Source organism: Ornithorhynchus anatinus, chromosome 2 (assembly GCF_004115215.2).
Source record: "Ornithorhynchus anatinus isolate Pmale09 chromosome 2, mOrnAna1.pri.v4, whole genome shotgun sequence".
In the NCBI taxonomy this organism is placed as follows: domain Eukaryota; kingdom Metazoa; phylum Chordata; class Mammalia; order Monotremata; family Ornithorhynchidae; genus Ornithorhynchus; species Ornithorhynchus anatinus.
The window spans coordinates 74,826,298-74,845,074 of record NC_041729.1 but is presented as its reverse complement, the minus strand read 5'-3'; the positions used below and the strand labels follow the sequence as shown (position 1 = coordinate 74,845,074).

At 49.0% G+C, this 18,777-nt stretch overlaps 1 protein-coding gene across 1 annotated transcript in view; it reads right to left on the bottom strand.

Annotated features, from left to right (window-relative positions):
- The window catches only part of TMEM181 (transmembrane protein 181), a 127,987-nt gene extending 113,777 nt beyond the window's left edge, over positions 1-14,210 (bottom strand). Inside the window, exon 1 of the mRNA XM_029058205.2 lies at positions 13,984-14,210. Coding sequence (XP_028914038.1) covers positions 13,984-14,114 — 131 coding nt within the window. The 5' untranslated portion in view covers positions 14,115-14,210. The remainder of the gene's footprint in view (positions 1-13,983) is intronic.
- Between the last annotated feature and the right edge of the window lie 4,567 nt (positions 14,211-18,777).

Below are 18,777 nucleotides of genomic sequence, written 5' to 3'. Positions count from 1 at the left end.
AACTTAACATTTCTGGGCCTCAGTTTCCTCATATGTAAAAGGGGGATGCAATCTCTGTTCTCCCTCCAATTTAGACTGTCCCTATTGGGAGAGGAACTGTGTCTGACCTGATAAACTTCTACCTACCCCGTGCTTAGAATAATGCTTGATACATTGTAAGTGTTTAATATATTCCATAATTATTAATTAGCAATTATTACCTCCCCAAGTGTATTAATTGTATGGAAAACTCCTGCTCCAGGTCTGGTGGACAAGCTCTATTCAGGGCATCAAAAATTGTCTTATTTGGCCTGATTCTGGGGTTTACAAAAGGAGGAAGGAGGTCAAAGGTAGAAGGAGAGGAAAACTATCCTCACTGGTTAGAAATGTATTGATAACTGATTAAACTTCAGAACAAAAAGTTTAAGAAAGAATGGAGGGCCATCTTTACTATAGCTCTTGATCAGAATTCATTTGTGATGACTTAGAACTGAAAACCTAAAACAGAGAGCCGGACAAAAGAAGATAGCAGGTCCGGAAAAAAAAAATCACATTTTGTAGTGAATTTTTGATTGGAACGAAAACCATGATCTGCCTTTTCATAACACTGTTTGTCTTCCTCTGCTGATACTGGGAGGTGAATACTGAAATGATATATTCCAATACTTATGCTCACCTGGAAAGATAGGCCAGCTATGCTCACATCAATCAATTGATCGATGAGTGGTAGTTACTGAGCCCTTACTGTGTTTGAGAGAGTACAATATAACCAAATTAGCAGATGCTTTCCCGGCCTGTAATGACCTTTCACATCTCTAGCAAAGGGAGCCAGCAAGAATTACCGACTATTCACTGGAGCAGAACACAACTCCACAAGAGGAAACAAGCAGCAGCAAACCACGCCAGAGAAAGCGCAAAACACATGCTGCAAACCGAGAAAACTGTTCTCTTTGCAAACACTTGCACCCACTCAGCCCTTTTAAAATTTCTGACATTTCTCAAAACATCTGATCGAAACCTACCAAGATGCAACACTTGTTAGAAAGAAAAAAATAGGCTAGTGAAAATAATAATAATGATAAAAATCATATTTGTTAAGCACTTCTTATGTGCCAAGCACTGTTCTAAGCAGTGGGGGAGATAGAAGGTAATCAGGTTGGACACAGTCCCTGTCTCACTTGGGACTCACGATCTTAATCCCCATTTTATAGATGAGGTAACTGAGGCCCAGAGAAATAAAGTGATTTGCCCAACATCCACTAACAAATTTTAAACTTCCTACTTTGGAAAATCTCAACCTCGGCACACAATCCTGGAACAGCTAAATAAAAGGCAGCAAGAGGAGAAACGAGCCCCCAGACTGATCTTCAGAACTCTCCTCTAGACTGTCAGTTCGTTGCGGGCAGGGAATGTGTCTACCAAGTCTGTCGTATTGGACTCGCGTAAGTGCTTAGTACAGTCCTCTGCACACGGTAAGTGCTTAATAAATACGATTGCTGGTTGACTGATTGAAGAGATGAGAGAGAAAAGCCGGCCCATCCAGAGCCCCATCCATCACCATCGGGCTTCTCCCAACCCGCTGCCTGGACAAGCCTGATTCAGTCCATCAGTCAATCGTAGTTATTGAGTGCTTATTGTGTACAGAGCACTGTACTAATCACTTGGGAGAATACAATATAACAATAAGCAGATACATTCCCTGTCCACAGTGAGCTAACAGTCTAGAGGGGGTGACTGACACGAATATAAATAAATACACGTCAGACATGTCTATAAGTGTTGTGGGGCTGGGAGGGGGGATGAATGAAGGGAACAAGTACAGAAGGGAGGAAAGGAAGGCTTAGTCAAGGAAGGTCTCCTGGAGGAGATGAACCTTCAATAAGGCTTTGAAATGGGGGAGAATCATTGCTAACGCCTGTGTCGGGTGACTGGGAGAAATGATCTTCCCCCTGTTGCTTCTTCCTTTCCTTTCACAATCCTGGTGAAGCAATTGGCCTCTGCTGGGTCTGGCACCATTCTTCCCCAGAGCAGCTGGGCTCTTCCTTGGAAGCTCAAAGTATTCCCCAAATGACCCCTGTCATCCTTTTACACAGTCCCGTGAGGTAGTAATGGTGACAGGGAGGGCAAGTGGAGAGGAAGAGGAGAAAGAGGGAGGGAAGTAAGAGAGGAAGAAGATATGGGGAAAGGGAATAAAAAGAGGAAGAGGGGAGAAGCAGCATGGGGTAGTAGCTAGAAAACGGGGCTAGGAGAAATGATAATGTTATTATAATATAATAATAATAATTATTGTATTTGTTGGCGCTTACTATGTGCCAAGCACTGTTCTAAGTGCTGGAGTAGATTCAGGATAATAAGGTTGTCCCATGTGGGGCTCACACTTTTAATCCCATTTTACAGATGAGATAACTGAGGCACAGAGAAGTTACGTGACTTGCTCAAGGTCACACAGAAAGACCTGGGTTCTAATTCTTCCTCCTTCACTTATCTGCTGCGTGACTATGGGAAAGTCACTTAATTTCTCTGTGCCTCAGTTACCTCATCTGTAAAATGAGAATTCTGACAGTGAATCCTATGCGGGACATGGACCGTATCTAACCTTGTATCTATCCCGACACTTAATACAATGCTTGGTGCATAGTAAATGCCTAACAGATATCATAAAAAGGGAGGGGATGGAGGGGGGAGGGAGAAGGGGACTACCAATTCTATTTCACAGTGACCACACCGTAACACAACGAGATCAAGTGATTTGGCACAAGCTAGATCAAGTCAGAGGAGAGCTGGAATCAGAATCTGCAATTTCCCAACTCCCAGGCCATTAAAGTATTCAAGACTGCACTACTTATCACCCTCAACATCACCATTCATCAATGAGGATAAGATACTGGATGTGAAGTGGGATCTTGATAGTCATCCCAGAGCCAAAATCCGGAACTTGGGGATTTAGAATGAGATGTTAATGAAACAGAACAAATCCTAATGAAGGAGCACTGCCAGCAACACAACTCAATTGCCCAGACACGGTCACTTGTCAATGGTATTTATTGAACATTTACTGCGTGCAGAACACTGTACTAACCACTTGGAAGAATATACAACAACAGAGCTGGCAGATCTGTTCCCTGCCTACAATGAGCTTGCAGTCTACAAGGACTAGCTTATTAAGCACTGTTCTAAATGCTTGGGAGAGTACATTGGAAATAAGGGGGTCTTACAATTTTTGTCATGGAGTCAGCTTTCAATTAATCTACCTTCTCTCATTGGTATAGCATGGTCTAGTGGATAGAGCACGGGCCTGGGAGTAAGAAGGACCTGGGTTCTAAACCCAGCTTTGCCACTTTTCTGCTGTGACCTTAAGTAAGTCACTTCACTTCTCTGGGCTTCTGTTACCTCATCTGTAAAATGGGGATTGAGACTGTGAACCACGTGTGAGACAGGGACTGTATCCAATCCGATTGCTTTATATCTACTCCAGTGCTCAGTACAATGTTTGGCACATAATGATCTTGGTATTTGTTAAGCGCTTACTGTGTGCCGAGCACTGTTCATACTACGAGCTTAACAAATAGCATTATTATTATTGTTATTGTTATTGTTATTACAGGCCAGGTGCTAAGTTAATACATTTTCTGATGTAGGTTGAAGGAAAAATAAAATGTTATGACTGTGACTACTCAGCCACAGATAGTGTGGTTTTGCTTCTTATCTCAACTGACAATTAAGTTCATTTTCAAAAAATTATTTAAAATTCTGAACTGAACAATCAACTTTTAGGGTATTTGTTAAGAGCTTACTATGTTCCGGGCACTGTACTAAGCTCTGGACAAGACATATTCAGGTTGGACACAGTCCCTGTCCCACGTGGGGCTCACAGTCTAAATCCCCATTTTACAGATGAGGTAAAGGAGGCACAGAGAAGTGAAGTGACTGGCCCAAGGTCACAGAGCAGACAAGTGGTGGTGCCGGGACTAGAATCCAAGTCCTCTGCCTTCCAGGCTCATGCTCTTTCCACTAGGCTCTGCTGTTGCTTAAACAGGACATGTAATAATAATAATAATAATGATGTTGGTATTTGTTAAGCGCTTACTATGTGCCGAGCACTGTTCTAAGCGATGTAACATAAGGCTTTACAGACAGTGTGGCATTCTTGATAAAAGAGATGAGGGGTGAGTCACTCAATTTAGAATGATCCCTTGGCTTTTATACTGCTATCTTGTGTCAGAAGAGCACAGCACTCTATTTGTGTTGATGTCTGTCTCCCCGACTCTAGACTGTAAGCTCACTGTAGGTAGGGAATGTGACTTTTCACTGTTGTATTCGTTCAATCGTATTTATTGAGCGCTTACTGTGTGCAGAGCACTGTACTGGGAGGTACAATTCATTAGCAAGTAGAGACAATCCCTGCCCACAATGGGCTCACAGTCTAGAATGGGGGGAGACAGACATCAAAACAAGTAAACGGGCATCAGTAGCATCATTATAAATAGAATTATAGGTACATACACATCATTAATAAAGAGTTGTCCAAGATCTCTCAAGCACTTGATAGTAATAATAATAATGATGGTACTGTACTGTCCCAAGTGCTTAGTACAGTGCTCTCTGCACACGTTAAGCACTCAATAAATTTGATTGAATGAATGAATGAATGAAGAGCAGGGCAATCTGTCCATTCCTTGACACACACCTCTGACTTTTTAATTAGCAAAAAGTCCACGGGGTAAAATAATCCTCAGAATGCTGTATACACATTGCAGGGAACTTCACTTTCAGTCTCTTGTGTTGAATTTTGAGCTCAGACGCAGCAGTGGAGAAAAGAAATATACCTGCACTGCAGTATATTTCCTCACCATCCAAATTTACCACGTTAATCCAAGCGCTTCTCCTATCCCACCTTGATTATTCTATCAGCCTCCTTGCTGACCTCCCAGCCTCCTGTCTCTCCCCAGTCCAGTTCATACTTGACTCTGCTGCTCAGATTATTTTTCTACAAAAACGTTCAGTCCAAGTGTCACCAATCCTCAAAAGACTCCAGTGATTGCACACCCCCCTCTGCATTAAAGAGAAACTTCTTAACCATTGGCTTTAAAGCACTCAATCACCTTGCCCTCTCCCACCTCACCATGCTGCTTTCCTACTACAAACCAGCCCACACGCTTTACTCCTCTAATGCCATCCTACTCACTGTCCCTCAATCTCATCTATCTCCTCACCGACCTCTTGCCCACATCCTGCCTCTGTCCTGGAATGCCTTCCCTCCTCATATTCATTTATTCATTCATTCATTCATTCAATCAATTGTATTTATTGAGCGCTTACCGTGTGCAGAGCACTGTACTAAGCGCTTGGAATGTACAATTCGGTAACAGATAGAGACAATCCCTATCCAATGATGGGCTCACAGTCTAAAAGGGGGAGACAGACAGCAAAACAAAACAAGTAGACAGGCATCAGTACCATCAAAATAGATAAATAGAATCATGGATCCGACAGACAGGTACTCTCCTCCGCTTCAAAGCCTAACTGAAGGCACAACTCTTCCAAGAGCTGTGAGCCTGTCAAAGGGCAGGGACTGTCTCTATCTGTTACAGATTTGTACATTCCAAGCGCTTAGAACAGTGCTCTGCACATAGTAAGCGCTCAATAAATACTATTGAATGAATGAAGAGGCCTTCCCTAAGCCCTCCTTTCCTTTTCTTCGACTCCCTTCTGCATCGCCCCACTTGCTCTTTTAATTCACCCCCCGCCACCTCCAGCCCCACAGCACCTCTGTACATATCCATAATTTATTTATTTTAATGTCTGTCTCCCCCTCTAGATTGTAAGCTCATTGTGGGCAGGGAATGTGTCTACCAACCCTGTTATATTGTTATACTGTACTCTTCCAAGTGCTTACTATAGTGCTCTGCACACAGTAAGCACGCAACAAATATGATTGATTGATTGAAGGCACCACCTTCACTCTTACCTCTTACGGTTGTTCAGAGGTGAGAGCAATATCTGTGGACAGAGTGAAGTGAGGATAGTTGCCATCCGCATTGCCTCAGCTTCAAACGGGTCTCACTTTAGATGGAGCTTGACCTAGTGGCTAGGGCATGGGCCTGGGAGTCTAAAGACCTGGATTCTGATCCGGGTTCCACCATTTGCTTGCTGTGTGACCTTGGGCAAGTCATTTCACTTCTCTGGACCTCAGTTCCCGCAACTGTAAAATGGGGATTAAGATTGTGAGCCCCTGGTGGGACAGGGACTGAGTCCAACTTGATTACCTTGTATCTACCTCAGTGCTTAGAAGAATGCTTGGTTTTATAGTAAGTGCTTAATAAATACCAGTATTATTATTATTATTATTATTTTTAGCAAGAGCAGAAGGGAGAGGGTGTTTGACGATCAAAAACACTTCTGCTTCCACCTCTCTCTGTGCCCCTAATGGCTCTGCTGGTGGTGGTCAAGGGTGGGGACAGTGAAACTAGGGACAGGAAAGCCGGGCTCCATTTCCCAGAATGTCATAGGACGTGTCATCAAAAACTCTGTTAACCCCATGGCGCCCACCTTCTGGCATGACTGGACAAGCCCCTTCACTTCTCTGTGCCTCAGCTACCTCATCTGTAAAATGGGCATTAAGACTGTGAGCCCCATGTGCTACAACCTGATGACTTCGTATCTAACCCAGCACTTAAAACAGAGCTTGGCACATAGTAAGTGCTTCACAAATGCCATCATTATTATACAAGTTAATCAGGTTGGACACAGTCCCTGTCCCACATAGTCTTATTCCCCACTTTACAGAGAGGGAACTGAGGCACAGAGAAGTTAAGTGGCTTGCCCAAGGTCACACAACAGACAAGAGGTGGAGCTGGAATTAGAACCTAGGTCCCTCTGACTTCCGGGCTCACGATCTATCCACAAGGCTACATTTCTCTAGCAAACTTGCTAAAATGGAGGCCCAAACCTGAATCATGTCTAGAAGCAGTGATTGCTGCCTGCTTGGTGTGGATCTGATCATCTTCTACTTAGTGCTCATCTTCTAGTGTCAACAGCAGATCCCCAAATTAGGAACCTGAGAGTGGCTCATTCTCTTTTGGAAATACAGGACCACTCAACCCTGTAACTGCATATTTCAGAGGTACATGGAGCTTTTGGCAACAGCATCCTGGCTTGATGGCTCTTTAGCCAACTGCATTTTAGTTAAACATGCTAAAATACTCTGAAAAGAAGTCATTCTTACGATTCTTGGGAAAATATAGTAGATTTCATCTGCTATCATAATCAACTTAGAAAACCTAGCATCAGATGAGATTCTGGCTTCAGTACAGACAGGTTGGCCACTGGGAAGCAGTGTGGCCTCGTGGAAAGAGCATGGACCTGGGAGTCAGAAGAACTGGGTTCTAATCCTGACTCCTCCACTTGTCTGCTGAGTGACCTTGAGAGAGGCAATTCACTTCTCTGTGCCTCGGCTACCTCATCTGAAAAATGGGGATGAAGACTGGGAGATCCGTGTGGGACATGGAATAGGCCGAACCTGATTAGCCTGTGCCTACCCCAGGACTTAGTAGAGTGCCTGCCACTTAGTTGGTGCTTAACAAATACCATATAAACTCCACCATTCATTCACTTAAAAGTGTTTTTTGACGGCACTGTGCTAGTTGCTTTAGGGAATGAGAGTGGAAAGGCTAACACAGAAAAAAGGCATCAAAATGGGACAGCGGCATAAAACACAAATCAATCAACCGAAATGGGAAGTGCAAGAGCAGTCGGAAATTTATAACACCTATTGAGGCAAAAATCGGTCCAGAGTTGCTGGAGACTGAATATGTGGGGTCAGATGGAATTCAATTAGGAAGGACTCGTTAGGGGAGGTGAATCGATCCTGAGCAGCGATGCTGGGGTCCTATAATGAGTTAATGCTTTTCTGAGGGCTTAGTAACTCCTCAAAGAAAAAAATGCGGAGAACCACACTAAAACGCTTATACCGTTTCCCAGAATGTACCAAAACAGTGGCTGTTATTGTAAGTGCTCAATAAATATGATCCATCCATACGGGATAGGGCTCTGGCAATCTCTGGGCAAATCAGACGACCCAGAGAAGTTCATCAAAATTCCTGGCACTCCACAATGGCATGGTAGTTGAGTAACAGTTCAAGATAGCCTGTCTGATCCATTTTTCACTGCTGTTGACATCAAGCAAGATTATTCGGTAGGCGCTTTTTTATGAGAGGCCTGGGGGTGGCATATCTGTTAAGCACTTACTATGTGCCAGGCACTATATAAGCGCTGGGGTAGCTAGAAACTAATCAGGTTGGACTCAGTCCACGTTCCACATGGGGCTCAGAGTCTTAATCCCCATTTTTCAGATGAAGTACCTGAAGCACAGAGAAGTTAAGTGGCTTGCCCCAGGACACACAGCAGACAAGTGGCAGAGCTGGGATTAGAACCTAGGTAGAACCTGAGAAGCAGCGTGGCTCACTGGAAAGAGCACGGGCTTTGGAGTTAGAGGTCATGGGTTCGAACCCCAGCTCTGCCACTTGCCAGCTGTGTGACTTTGGGCAAGTCACTTAACTTCTCGGTGCCTCAGTTCCCTCATCTGTAAAATGGGGATTAAGACTGTGAGCCCCACGTGGGACAACCTGATTCCCCTGTGTCTACCCCAGCGCTTAGAACAGTGCTCGGCACAAAGTAAGTGCTTAACAAATACCAACATTATTATTAGGTATTTTGTAACTCCTAGGCAGAATATGCTGTCCATCCTCAGGGAAATTCTTCCAGTTCATCAGGATATGAACACTAACAAAAGTCTTGGAGACAGTCATCCAGGAACTATTCTATGTCCCCCTGAGACATTTAAATCAGAAAATAAGACAAAAATAACGAATCATTTTGCAGATTAAGCACAAACCTAGCGATCAACAGTAAGGATGAAGAAAACCAAATTTGTTTTTTAGCCTACATCCAGAAAACCCAACTTACAATAAAATATCTTTATTGCCAACAACAACTTACTTCCCTCGAAATCTCAGATTTCATTCTGCCTCTAGGACAACTCTACGTGGATGTCTCGACAGAACCTCAAGCTCAGTATATCCAAAAGTGAACTCCTAGACTTCTTCCAAACCCTCTCCTTCTAATTTTCCCATCAGAGTTGGAAGCAGCATGGCTTAATGGAAAGAGCACGGGTCTGGGAGTCAAAGAACCTGGGTTCTAATCCCAGCGCCACCACTTGCCTGCTGTGTGACCTTGGGGAAGTTGCTTAACTTCTCTAGCCTCAGTTTCCTCCTCTGTACAATGAGGATCATATACCTCTTCTCCCTCCTGCCTAAGATCGTGGCCAAGCCGATGAACTTGTAGCGACCCAACACTTAGAATAGTTTCTGACACATAGTAAGTGCTTATTACCACAGTTATATTAACACCTCTTCTCTCCCTGTTCCCGAGACCTATAAACCCAGCATTATCTTTGACCTCATTTTCTCTTTCATCCCCCCTATTCAGCCAGAGGCCAAATCCTCCACAACATTTCCATTAGTCACCCTTTCCCCTCCATCCAGTCATTTCGCTAATCCAGGCACTTATAGTGGACCTTTCAGAGAAGCAGCGTGGCTCAGTGGAAAGAGCCCAGGCTTGGGAGTCAGAGGTCATGGGTTCGAATCCCGGATCTGCCACTTGGCAGCTGTGTGACTGTGGGCAAGTCACTTCACTTCTCTGTGTCTCAGTTCCCTCATCTGTAAAATGGGGATTAACTGTGAACTTCACATGGGACAACCTGATCACCCTGGGTCTACACCAGCATTTAGAACAGTGCTCTGCACACAGTAAGTGCTTAACAAATACCAACATTATTATTATTATTATTTCCTACTGCTTGAGCCTCTGCTCAGACCTCCCTGCCTCCAAGCTCTCCCTTCTCCTGTCCGCAGTTTACTCTGCTGCCCAGATCACTTTTCTAAAACATCTTTCTGCACAGGTCTCCCCTCTTCAAAAACCTTCCGTTTTTCCCCAACCATTTTCACATCAAGAGGCAGAAGAATGCCTGATGCCTTGTTTTGTTTTGCTGTCTGTCTCCCTGTTTAGACTGTGAGCCCATTGTTGGGCAGGGACTGTCTCTCTCTGTTGCCGAACTGTACATTCCAAGAGCCTGCTCTTGTGCTCTGCACAAAGTTAAGTGCTCATAAATATGATTGAATGAATGAAAGAAGAGAGGAAGAGATGGGAAAAATGAGAGGAGAGGGAAATGGGAAAAGAAGAGGAGGAGAGGGAGAAGGGGAAGAGGCGGAGACAAGGGAGGAAAAGAGGAGGAAGAGGAGGGGGTGGGAGAGAAGGTGTGGAGTCTGTTTAAGTCCCACAGGACTAGACAGGTTCCTTGCTCCTTTCCAGCACCCTCCTCCACTGGTCCACCTCTCCCTACTGCTGCCTCCACCAGATTTGCCCTTGAGCCAAATGGCTGCAGTGACTGTGGTTCAGCTGACCCATCCGGGGCCAACCCCAGGGACAATGCCACTGTGCCACAGCAGGTGGGCAACACGGTGCTGCGCAACGGCAGGGCACCCACACCAGCCCAGCAAGACTAGCCGATCGTCTTGGGGAAAACGGGAGAGCGGCCGGAGAAGGGGGTCGCCTCTCACCCGTCACGCACCGCACGTTCGTGGGGAACCTGGTGCTAAATCATTCGTAGACGACCTGCTTCTGGGTCAGGGTTTCGTACGTAGCAGAGCAGCTCCCTCGCTGCGATCTATTGAAAGTCAGCCCTCGACACAAGTTTTTGTCACTCGTCCTCCCACACGTCCTCCCTCTCGCAGCGCGTGGCGGGGGAGGGGGAAGGTCTCGGTCTCCTCCTCTGGAAAAGGGAGTCCTCCACCTGTGTAGTCGATAGAGTTCCCCCACCCTTCAGTCAGAAATTTCTTGGCCCGCTCCTCAAAAAACCATTTTCCGGTTTTGGCTTTCACATCACAGAAGGGTGGGAGTGGGGGAGCTGAGGAAACGGGGGGACGCAGTCTGGGAGGGCCTCTTGGAGGAGGTGAGCCTTCAGTAGGGCTCTGAAGCCCATTTCGCTGAATCCCTGACAGGCATTGTACTAAGAGCGGGGGTAGATTACAAATTAATCAAGTTGGACACAGTCCATGTCCCACACGCCTTCAGTCTTCATCCCCGTTTTACAGATGAGGGAACTGAAGCACAGAAAAACGAAGCGACTTGCCAAAGGTCGTCCAGCGGACAAGTGGCAGAGCCACAGTCTTAAACATTTGTTGATGATGATTCTGTGTAAAATGGAGTATCCACAGAGGAAAGTTGTGTGGCAGTTATTTCCCCTTTTAAATGAAGTGGTAATCACCCCACCAAATGGATGCTTCTCAGCGACCGGTCACCTCACTCATCGGTCATCCTTAAGCTTGACAGCACATCATTCGTTAATTAACAGTTCGGAGCCCAGCGCGAACTTTCTCCCCGCATAAACACCAAAGTGAAAAATGCCCCGGCTGTATGTAACTGGGAGCTGCCCAGTATTCTCCCTCGGAGCCACTATTTCCATAAAGGAGACAGTGGTCCAACTCTGTACCGCTGTTCCGGAATCTCTTTCCAAACTCCATTCCTGGAGCTATTTGATCAGGGAGCCACGTCACTTGGAGCCCAGCACAGGATGAGTTTTGGCGGTGTGGCCTGAACCCGGTCGGCCGAGGAGCGTGACCCAAAGATGCCAATCCCGGAGGGGCAATGGGGCCAATGCCCCTATTGGTTTCTAGTTGCAGATGGGGTGTCATTGCTTTCACCCCCTTTATTACCCCACTAGATACGCAGCCCCACTCACCCCAGCTCTCTGACCACCATTCAGTGGAACGTACTGAACGTTTACGATGCGCAGAGCGCTCAGAAGAGTACGTTACAATTAGCAGATACGTTCCCAGCCCATAACGAGCTTACGGTCTAGAGGAGGGAGCCCTGAGAGCTGACAAGAGAGGAGAGCTTCCAAGAAGCTTGGAAAGACCCCAGTTGTTTATACATGGGGCTAAGATGTTTGGCAGCTATGTGTGTTTGCGGGGAGGCGGCTGGGGTTGGGAGGGGATGACAGCTGTCCCAGGCCCGGATGAAATCCTTCTACTGTCTGGGACGGGCCGGACAAGACGGGGGAAGCGAGGTCTCTGATATTTCCAGAAGGGTCTACGAATTGGACAGTTGACGGGCACGGGCGGTAAGCCAACTCTGGGCTCTCTCTCCCAGGCCAGACCTCAGCCCAAGTCTTCCCAGCCTCTTTAGTATTTTGAGAAGCAGTGTGGCTCAGTGGAAAGAGCCCGGGCTTGGGAGTCAGAGGTCATGGGTTCTAATCCCAGCTCTGCCGCTCACCAGCTGTGTGGCTCTGGGCAAGTCACTTAACTTCTCTGTGCCTCATGTCCCTCATCTGTAAAATAGGGACTAAAACTGTGAGCCCCACGTGGGACAACCTCATCACCTTGTATCACCCCGGCGGTTAGAACAGTGCTTTGCACATAGTAAGTGCTTAACAAATACCACTATTATTATCATTATTTAGTACTCTCTAGGGTGTTTAATACAGTGTTCCACACACAGTAAGCACTCATTAAGTACGATCGATCAAATGAATGAATGGAAGAGCAGGCCAGACCCCCAACTCCAGGCCTTTACACCCCCTCTGCCGCCGCTAAGGTTTCCTGGCACACACAAGTCTCAACCTTGATTTCAGAAAGCCAGGGTGATCAGTAGTCACCCAACTCATTAACTGGGGATCCGTGCATCTCTCCCACTTCCTGGGGACTCCCCGCTCCCAAGATTTTGGGTGCCCCGGGGGACCGAGGAGACTGGACTCTGGCTCCCAGCAGGATGCGGGTGAGGATGAAGGCGAGGTCCCCCTATGGAAGCTCTGTCCCCCCGGGGAAGGATCATGCTCCGACTCGGTGAGGGAGGAAACGGGGAGAGTTGCACCGAAATGGACTTCAAAACCCTACTGAAGGCTCACCTCCTCCAAGAGGCCTTCCCAGATGAGCCCCCCTTTTCCTCAGCTCCCCCACCCTTCTGCATCCCCTTGACTTACTCCCTTTGCTCTCCCCCCACAACACTTTTGTATATATGTACATATCCCTATTTATTTATATTGATGCCCGTTTACTTGTTTTGATACATGTTCATCTCTAATTCTATTTATTTGCACTGACGCCTCTTTACTTCTTTTGCTGCATATACATCTAAAATTCTATTTATTTATCCTGATGCCTGTTTACTTGTTTTGCTGCATATACATCTAAAATTCTATTTATTTATCCTGATGCCTGTTTACTTGTTTTGATGCATCTATATCTCTAATTCTATTTATTTACCCTGATGCCTGTTTACTTGTTTTGATGCATCTATATCTCTAATTCTACTTATTTACACTGATGCTTGTTTACTTGTTTTGATGCATCCATATCTAAAACCCTTATTTATCCTGATGCCTGTTTATTCGTTTTGCTGTGTCTATCTCTCTAATTCTACTTATTTATCCTGAAGCCTGTTTACTCGTTTCGATGCATATATATATATAATTCCATTTATTTATCCCGATGCCTGTTTATTTGTCTTGATGCCGGCCTCCGCGCTTCCAGGCCGTGAGCCCGTTGCTGGGTCGGGACGGTCTCTATTGCTGAACTGTACTTTCCCAAGCGCTCGGTACGGCGCTCTGCACACAGTGAGCGCTCGGTAAGTACGATCGGATGGACGGATGGAGGGATGGGTGGAGGGTTGGATGGAGGGACGGATGGATGGATGGATGGAGGGACGGATGGATGGATGGAGGGTTGGATGGAGGAACGGATGGATGGATGGAGGTTGGATGGAGGAACGGATGGATGGATGGAGGGATGGATGATGACCACCCCATCCGCCAGCGGCAGTGGTGTGGGGTTTCACCCCGCAAGATGGGGAGGGCGCAGGGTCTCTGCAGGCCGCTTCCCTCCACCCCCCCGTTGGTGTCCCAGGGTTCAGGGGTCAGGGAGGGGGTCAGAGGTCATCAGGGGTCCAGACCTGTAGTAGCGTTGCTCCGCGCACGGGGCCAGATCGTCCTTGAGCTCCCGGTAGGCCCGCTGCAGGCCGGAGCACAGCTGCTTCAGCTCGCCGCACAGAGGGGGCTCCAGGCCCGGGTAATCCGCAGCCATCCCGCACCCCTCCAGCAACCCTCCTGGAGCTGCGGCCTGCCCACCCGAGGTGGGGGGCAAAGGACCAAGGGGGGCAGGAGGGGGACAAGAGGGGGAGAGAGCAAGGGGAGAGGAGGGGGAGAAAGGGGAGGGGAGAGGATGGGGGAAAAAGGGAGGATGGGGGAAAAAGGGAGGATGGGGGAGACGGGGAGATGGGGAGGCAGGGAGGGGAGAGAATGGGGGAGGAAGGGGGGATGGGGAGAGGGGGAGGTGGGGAGACGGGGGGCAGAGGATGGGGGAGACAGGGAGGGGAGAGGATGGGGGAGACAGGGAGGGGAGAGGATGGGGGGGAAAGGGAGGATGGGGTGATGGGGTGATAGGGAGACGGGGGGGAAGAGGATGGGGGGAAAGGAGGGTGGGGAGAGGGAGGAGGGGATGGGGAGAGGATGGGGGAGAAAGGGGGGATGGGGAGAGGGGGAGGATGGAGGAGAAAGGTGGGGATGGAGGAGACAGGTAGGGGAGAGGAGGGGGGAGAAAGGAAGGGATGGAGGTAGAGGGAGGAGGAGATGGGGGAGAGAAGGGGGTTGGGGAGAGAGAAGGGGGCGAGACACGGGGATGGGGAAAGAGGAGGAAGAGAGAGAGAGAGAGAGAGAGAGACAGAGAGAGAGGAGGGGGCGGGAGAAGGGCGAAGGGGACCAGAGGAGGAGCCAAGCCGTTTCCGGGCCGGGCAGGACTGGCCCCACTCGGCGCCTCCCGCCGGGAAAAGGGAGGGAGAAAGGAGGGAGGATGGAGGGAGGATGCGGGGGAGGATGCGGGGGGGGGGGGGGATGCGGGGGGGAATGGAGGGAGGGAGGGAGGGAGGGACGCCCTGGGCCGTGCCCCTCGTGCTCCTCCTCCCGGCCCGGGCCGCAGCACGCTGGACAGGGCCGCCCCACGCTCGCCCCCGGGGAGGCGCGCCCCCGCACGCGCGGCCCCGACCCTCGTGCCCTCGCTCGCTCCCCTCCGCCAATCCCAAAACAAGAGCGCGCAGCCCCGCCCCCCTCGGGACACGAGTCTGACGGACGGGCCATGAGCTTGACTGACGGGTCATGAGCCTGTTAGACGGGGCCACGAGCCTGATAGACGGGGCCACGAGCCTGACTGATGGGCCATGAGTCTGACGGACGGGCCATGAGCTTGACTGACGGGCCACGAGCCTGACGGGTCAAGAACCTGACTGATGGGCCGCGAGCCTGACTGACTGGCCACAAGCTTGACTGACGGGTCGTGAGCCTGTTAGACAGGGCCACGAGCCTGACTGATGGGCCACGAGTCTGACGGACGGGCCACGAGCTTGACTGACGGGTCATGAGCCTGATAGACGGGGCCACGAGCCTGACTGTTGGGCCACGAGCCTGACGGGCTACAAGCCTGACTGACGGGCCATGAGTCTGACAGCCCACGAGCCTGACTGATGGGCCATGAGTCTGACGGACGGGCCATGAGCTTGACTGACGGGCCACGAGCCTGACGGGTCAAGAACCTGACTGATGGGCCGCGAGCCTGACTGACTGGCCACAAGCTTGACTGACGGGTCGTGAGCCTGTTAGACGGGGCCACGAGCCTGACTGATGGGCCACGAGCCTGACAGGCTACAAGCCTGACTGACGGGCCATGAGTCTGACAGCCCACAAGCCTGACTGATGGGCCACGAGTCTGACGGACGGGCCATGAGCTTGACTGACGCGCCACAAGCCTGACGGGTCAAGAACCTGACCGACGGGCCACAAGCCTGACCGACGGGCCACGAGCCTGACTGATGGGCCATGAGCCTGACAGGCCATAAGCCTGAATGGCCACTCACTTTAGCCATGGCTAACCCTTTTAATAATAATAATAATAATAATATTTGTTAAGCACCAACTATATGCAAAGCACTGTTCCAAGTGTTGCGGGGGGGGGGGATACAAGGTCATCAGGTGGCCCCCACGTGGGGCCCACAGTCTTCATTCCCCACTTTCCAGATTAGGGAATTGAGGCCCCAAGGAGTCAAGTGACTTCACTCATTCATTCAATCATATTTATTGAGCGCTTACTCTGCGCAGAGCACTGTATTAAGCGCTTGGGATGGACAGTTCGGCAACAGATAGAGACCATCCTTGCCCAATGATGGGCTCACCAGTCTAAATGGGGGAGACAGACAGCAAAGCCCAACAGAACAAAACAAAAACAAGACATCATCAAGATACATAGAATCAAAGGGAGGTACACCTCATTAACAAAATAAATAGGGGAATAAATAATATATACAAATGAGCACAGTGCTGAGGGGAGGGGAAGGGGGAAGAGCAGAGGGAAAGAGTGGACTCAGTCTGGGAAGGCCTCCTGGAGGAGGTGAGCTCTCAGTAGGGCTTTGAAGAGAGGAAGAGAGTTAGTTTGGCGGAGTGAGGAGGGAGGGTGTTCCAGGACAGTGGTAGGAGGTGGCCCAGGGGTCGACGGCGGGATAGGCAAGAATGGGGGACGGTGAGGAGGTGGGCGGCAGAGGAGCGGAGCGTGTGGGGTGGGCAGTAGAAAGAGAGAAGGGAGGTGAGGTAGGAGGGGGCAAGGTGATGGAGACCTTTGAAGCCAAGTCACACAGCTGACAAGGGGCGGAGACGGCATTAGAACCCATGACCTCTGGCTCCCAAGCCCGGGTTCTTGCCACTGGGCCACGCTGCTTCTCGGCCTTTTCAAGAAAACCCTGTTGGTTCGGTGGGGATCCTCACCAACCTTCCCCAGTTGATAACGTTGCTTCTGATTGAACCCGGCCTCAGCCCAAGCTCTCCCTTCCCTCAGTGCCGTCCTGAAATCCCACCTCCTCCAAGAAGCGCCCCCCATCCCCCCGGCAACCAGTCATATCAATCCAACAACTACGCTTAGCACTTTACCATTTATAATGGTATTTGTTAAGCACTTACTATGTGCCAATCACTGTTCTAAGCACTGGGGGAATAATAATAATGATGATATTTGTTAAGCGCTTACTATGTGCCAAGCGCTGTTCTAAGTGCTGGGATAGATACGAGGTCTTCAGGTTGTCCCATGTGGGGCTCAGTCTTCATCCTCATTTTACAGATGAGTGAACTGAGACACAGAGAAGTGAAGTGACTTGCCCAAAGTCACACAGCTGATTAGTGGCAGAGTGAGGATTAGAACCCACGATCTCGGACTCCCAAAGCCCATGCTCTTTCCACTAAGCCACACTGCTTTATTGATTTGTATAGTCAATTCAGCTACTGAATTCAGCTCATTCAGGTAAGCAGCCCAGCCCAGTGGAGAGTACAGGGGCCTGGGAGTCAGAAGAACCTGGGTTCCAATTCCGACCCCGCCACTTGCCTGCTGTGTGACCGTGGACAACTCACTCCACATCTCTCTGTCTCATGTTCCTCCACTGCAAAATGGGGATTAAATACCTGGTCTCCATCCTGCTTCACTGGTGAACCCCATGTGGGACTGATTCCTGCCTGATTAACCTCTATATACCCCAGTGCTTAGAACAGTGTCTGTTTGACACCCAATAAGAGCTTAACAAATAAATACTTGGATCCAGGATCCCTGCAGGGTAGAGCACGGAGAAAAGGCCCTGCCTCCCTCCACCCCCACAGGCTAGCAACCACCTGTCTTAGGTAGAGCCCATCAGCCTTCCTCAGGCTCTTCCTTGTTGCTGTTCACAGGCTCACAAACGGTCACTAATAAGACAGCTTGTTGTCAGTCTGACAGTCTACTCTTGCCCACAGTTCAGGATTCCTGCAAATTCTCCCAAGCCTTGCTGCTCCAGAGGAAGGGAACAGGGCCTATGCTCCCAGGAGACCCTTGGGAAACGGTTTTTGGCTGCGGGTGGCGATCCCCAAAGGGCATCGGCACAGCAGAGAATAACAAAGCTGTCCCACCATAATAATAATGATGGTATTTTTTTAAGCACTATGTACAAAGCATTGTTCTACCCACTTAGATACAAGATTATCCGGTTGTCCCATGTGGGGCTCACAGTCTTAATCCCCATTTTACAGATGAGGTAACTGAGGCCCAGGGAAGTGAAGTGACTTGCCCCACGTCACCCAGCTGACACGTGGTGGAGGCGGGATTAGAACCTATGACCTCAGACTCCCAAGCCCAGGCTCTTTCCACTGAGTCAGCAGGGCTCTTCATTACCCACAATAGGACTGGAGACATTGGTACCCATGCACAGCCCAGTTATGGGGGAAAAAACTCTGGAGAGAGAGAGAGAAATGTGTGTATGTATATGTGTATGTGATTATTCTCACACACTCACAGCCCCAAGCGTCATGAGGATGACCACGAGGTTTGGGATTGTAGACTTGCCGGATTTCTCCCTCAGGAGAGTGACAATGGTCTCCCAAAGGAGCTGGACAGGAAACTAGATAGAGACACCTGTCCTAAAGCTATGTGGCCAGTGGCAGCTACACCCTGGGTTTCATCAACAAAGGGATGGGGTTTTTGGTTTGTTTTTTATGGTATTTGTTAAGCGCTTACTATGTGTCAGGCACTACGGGCTGGAGCAGGTACAAGATAATCAGGTTGGACACAGTCCACGTTGCACATGGGGCTTAGTCTTAATCCCCATTTTATAGATGAAGTAATCGAGGCCCAGAGAAGTGAAGTGACTTGCCCAAGGTCACACAGCAGACAAGTGGTAGAGCCAGGA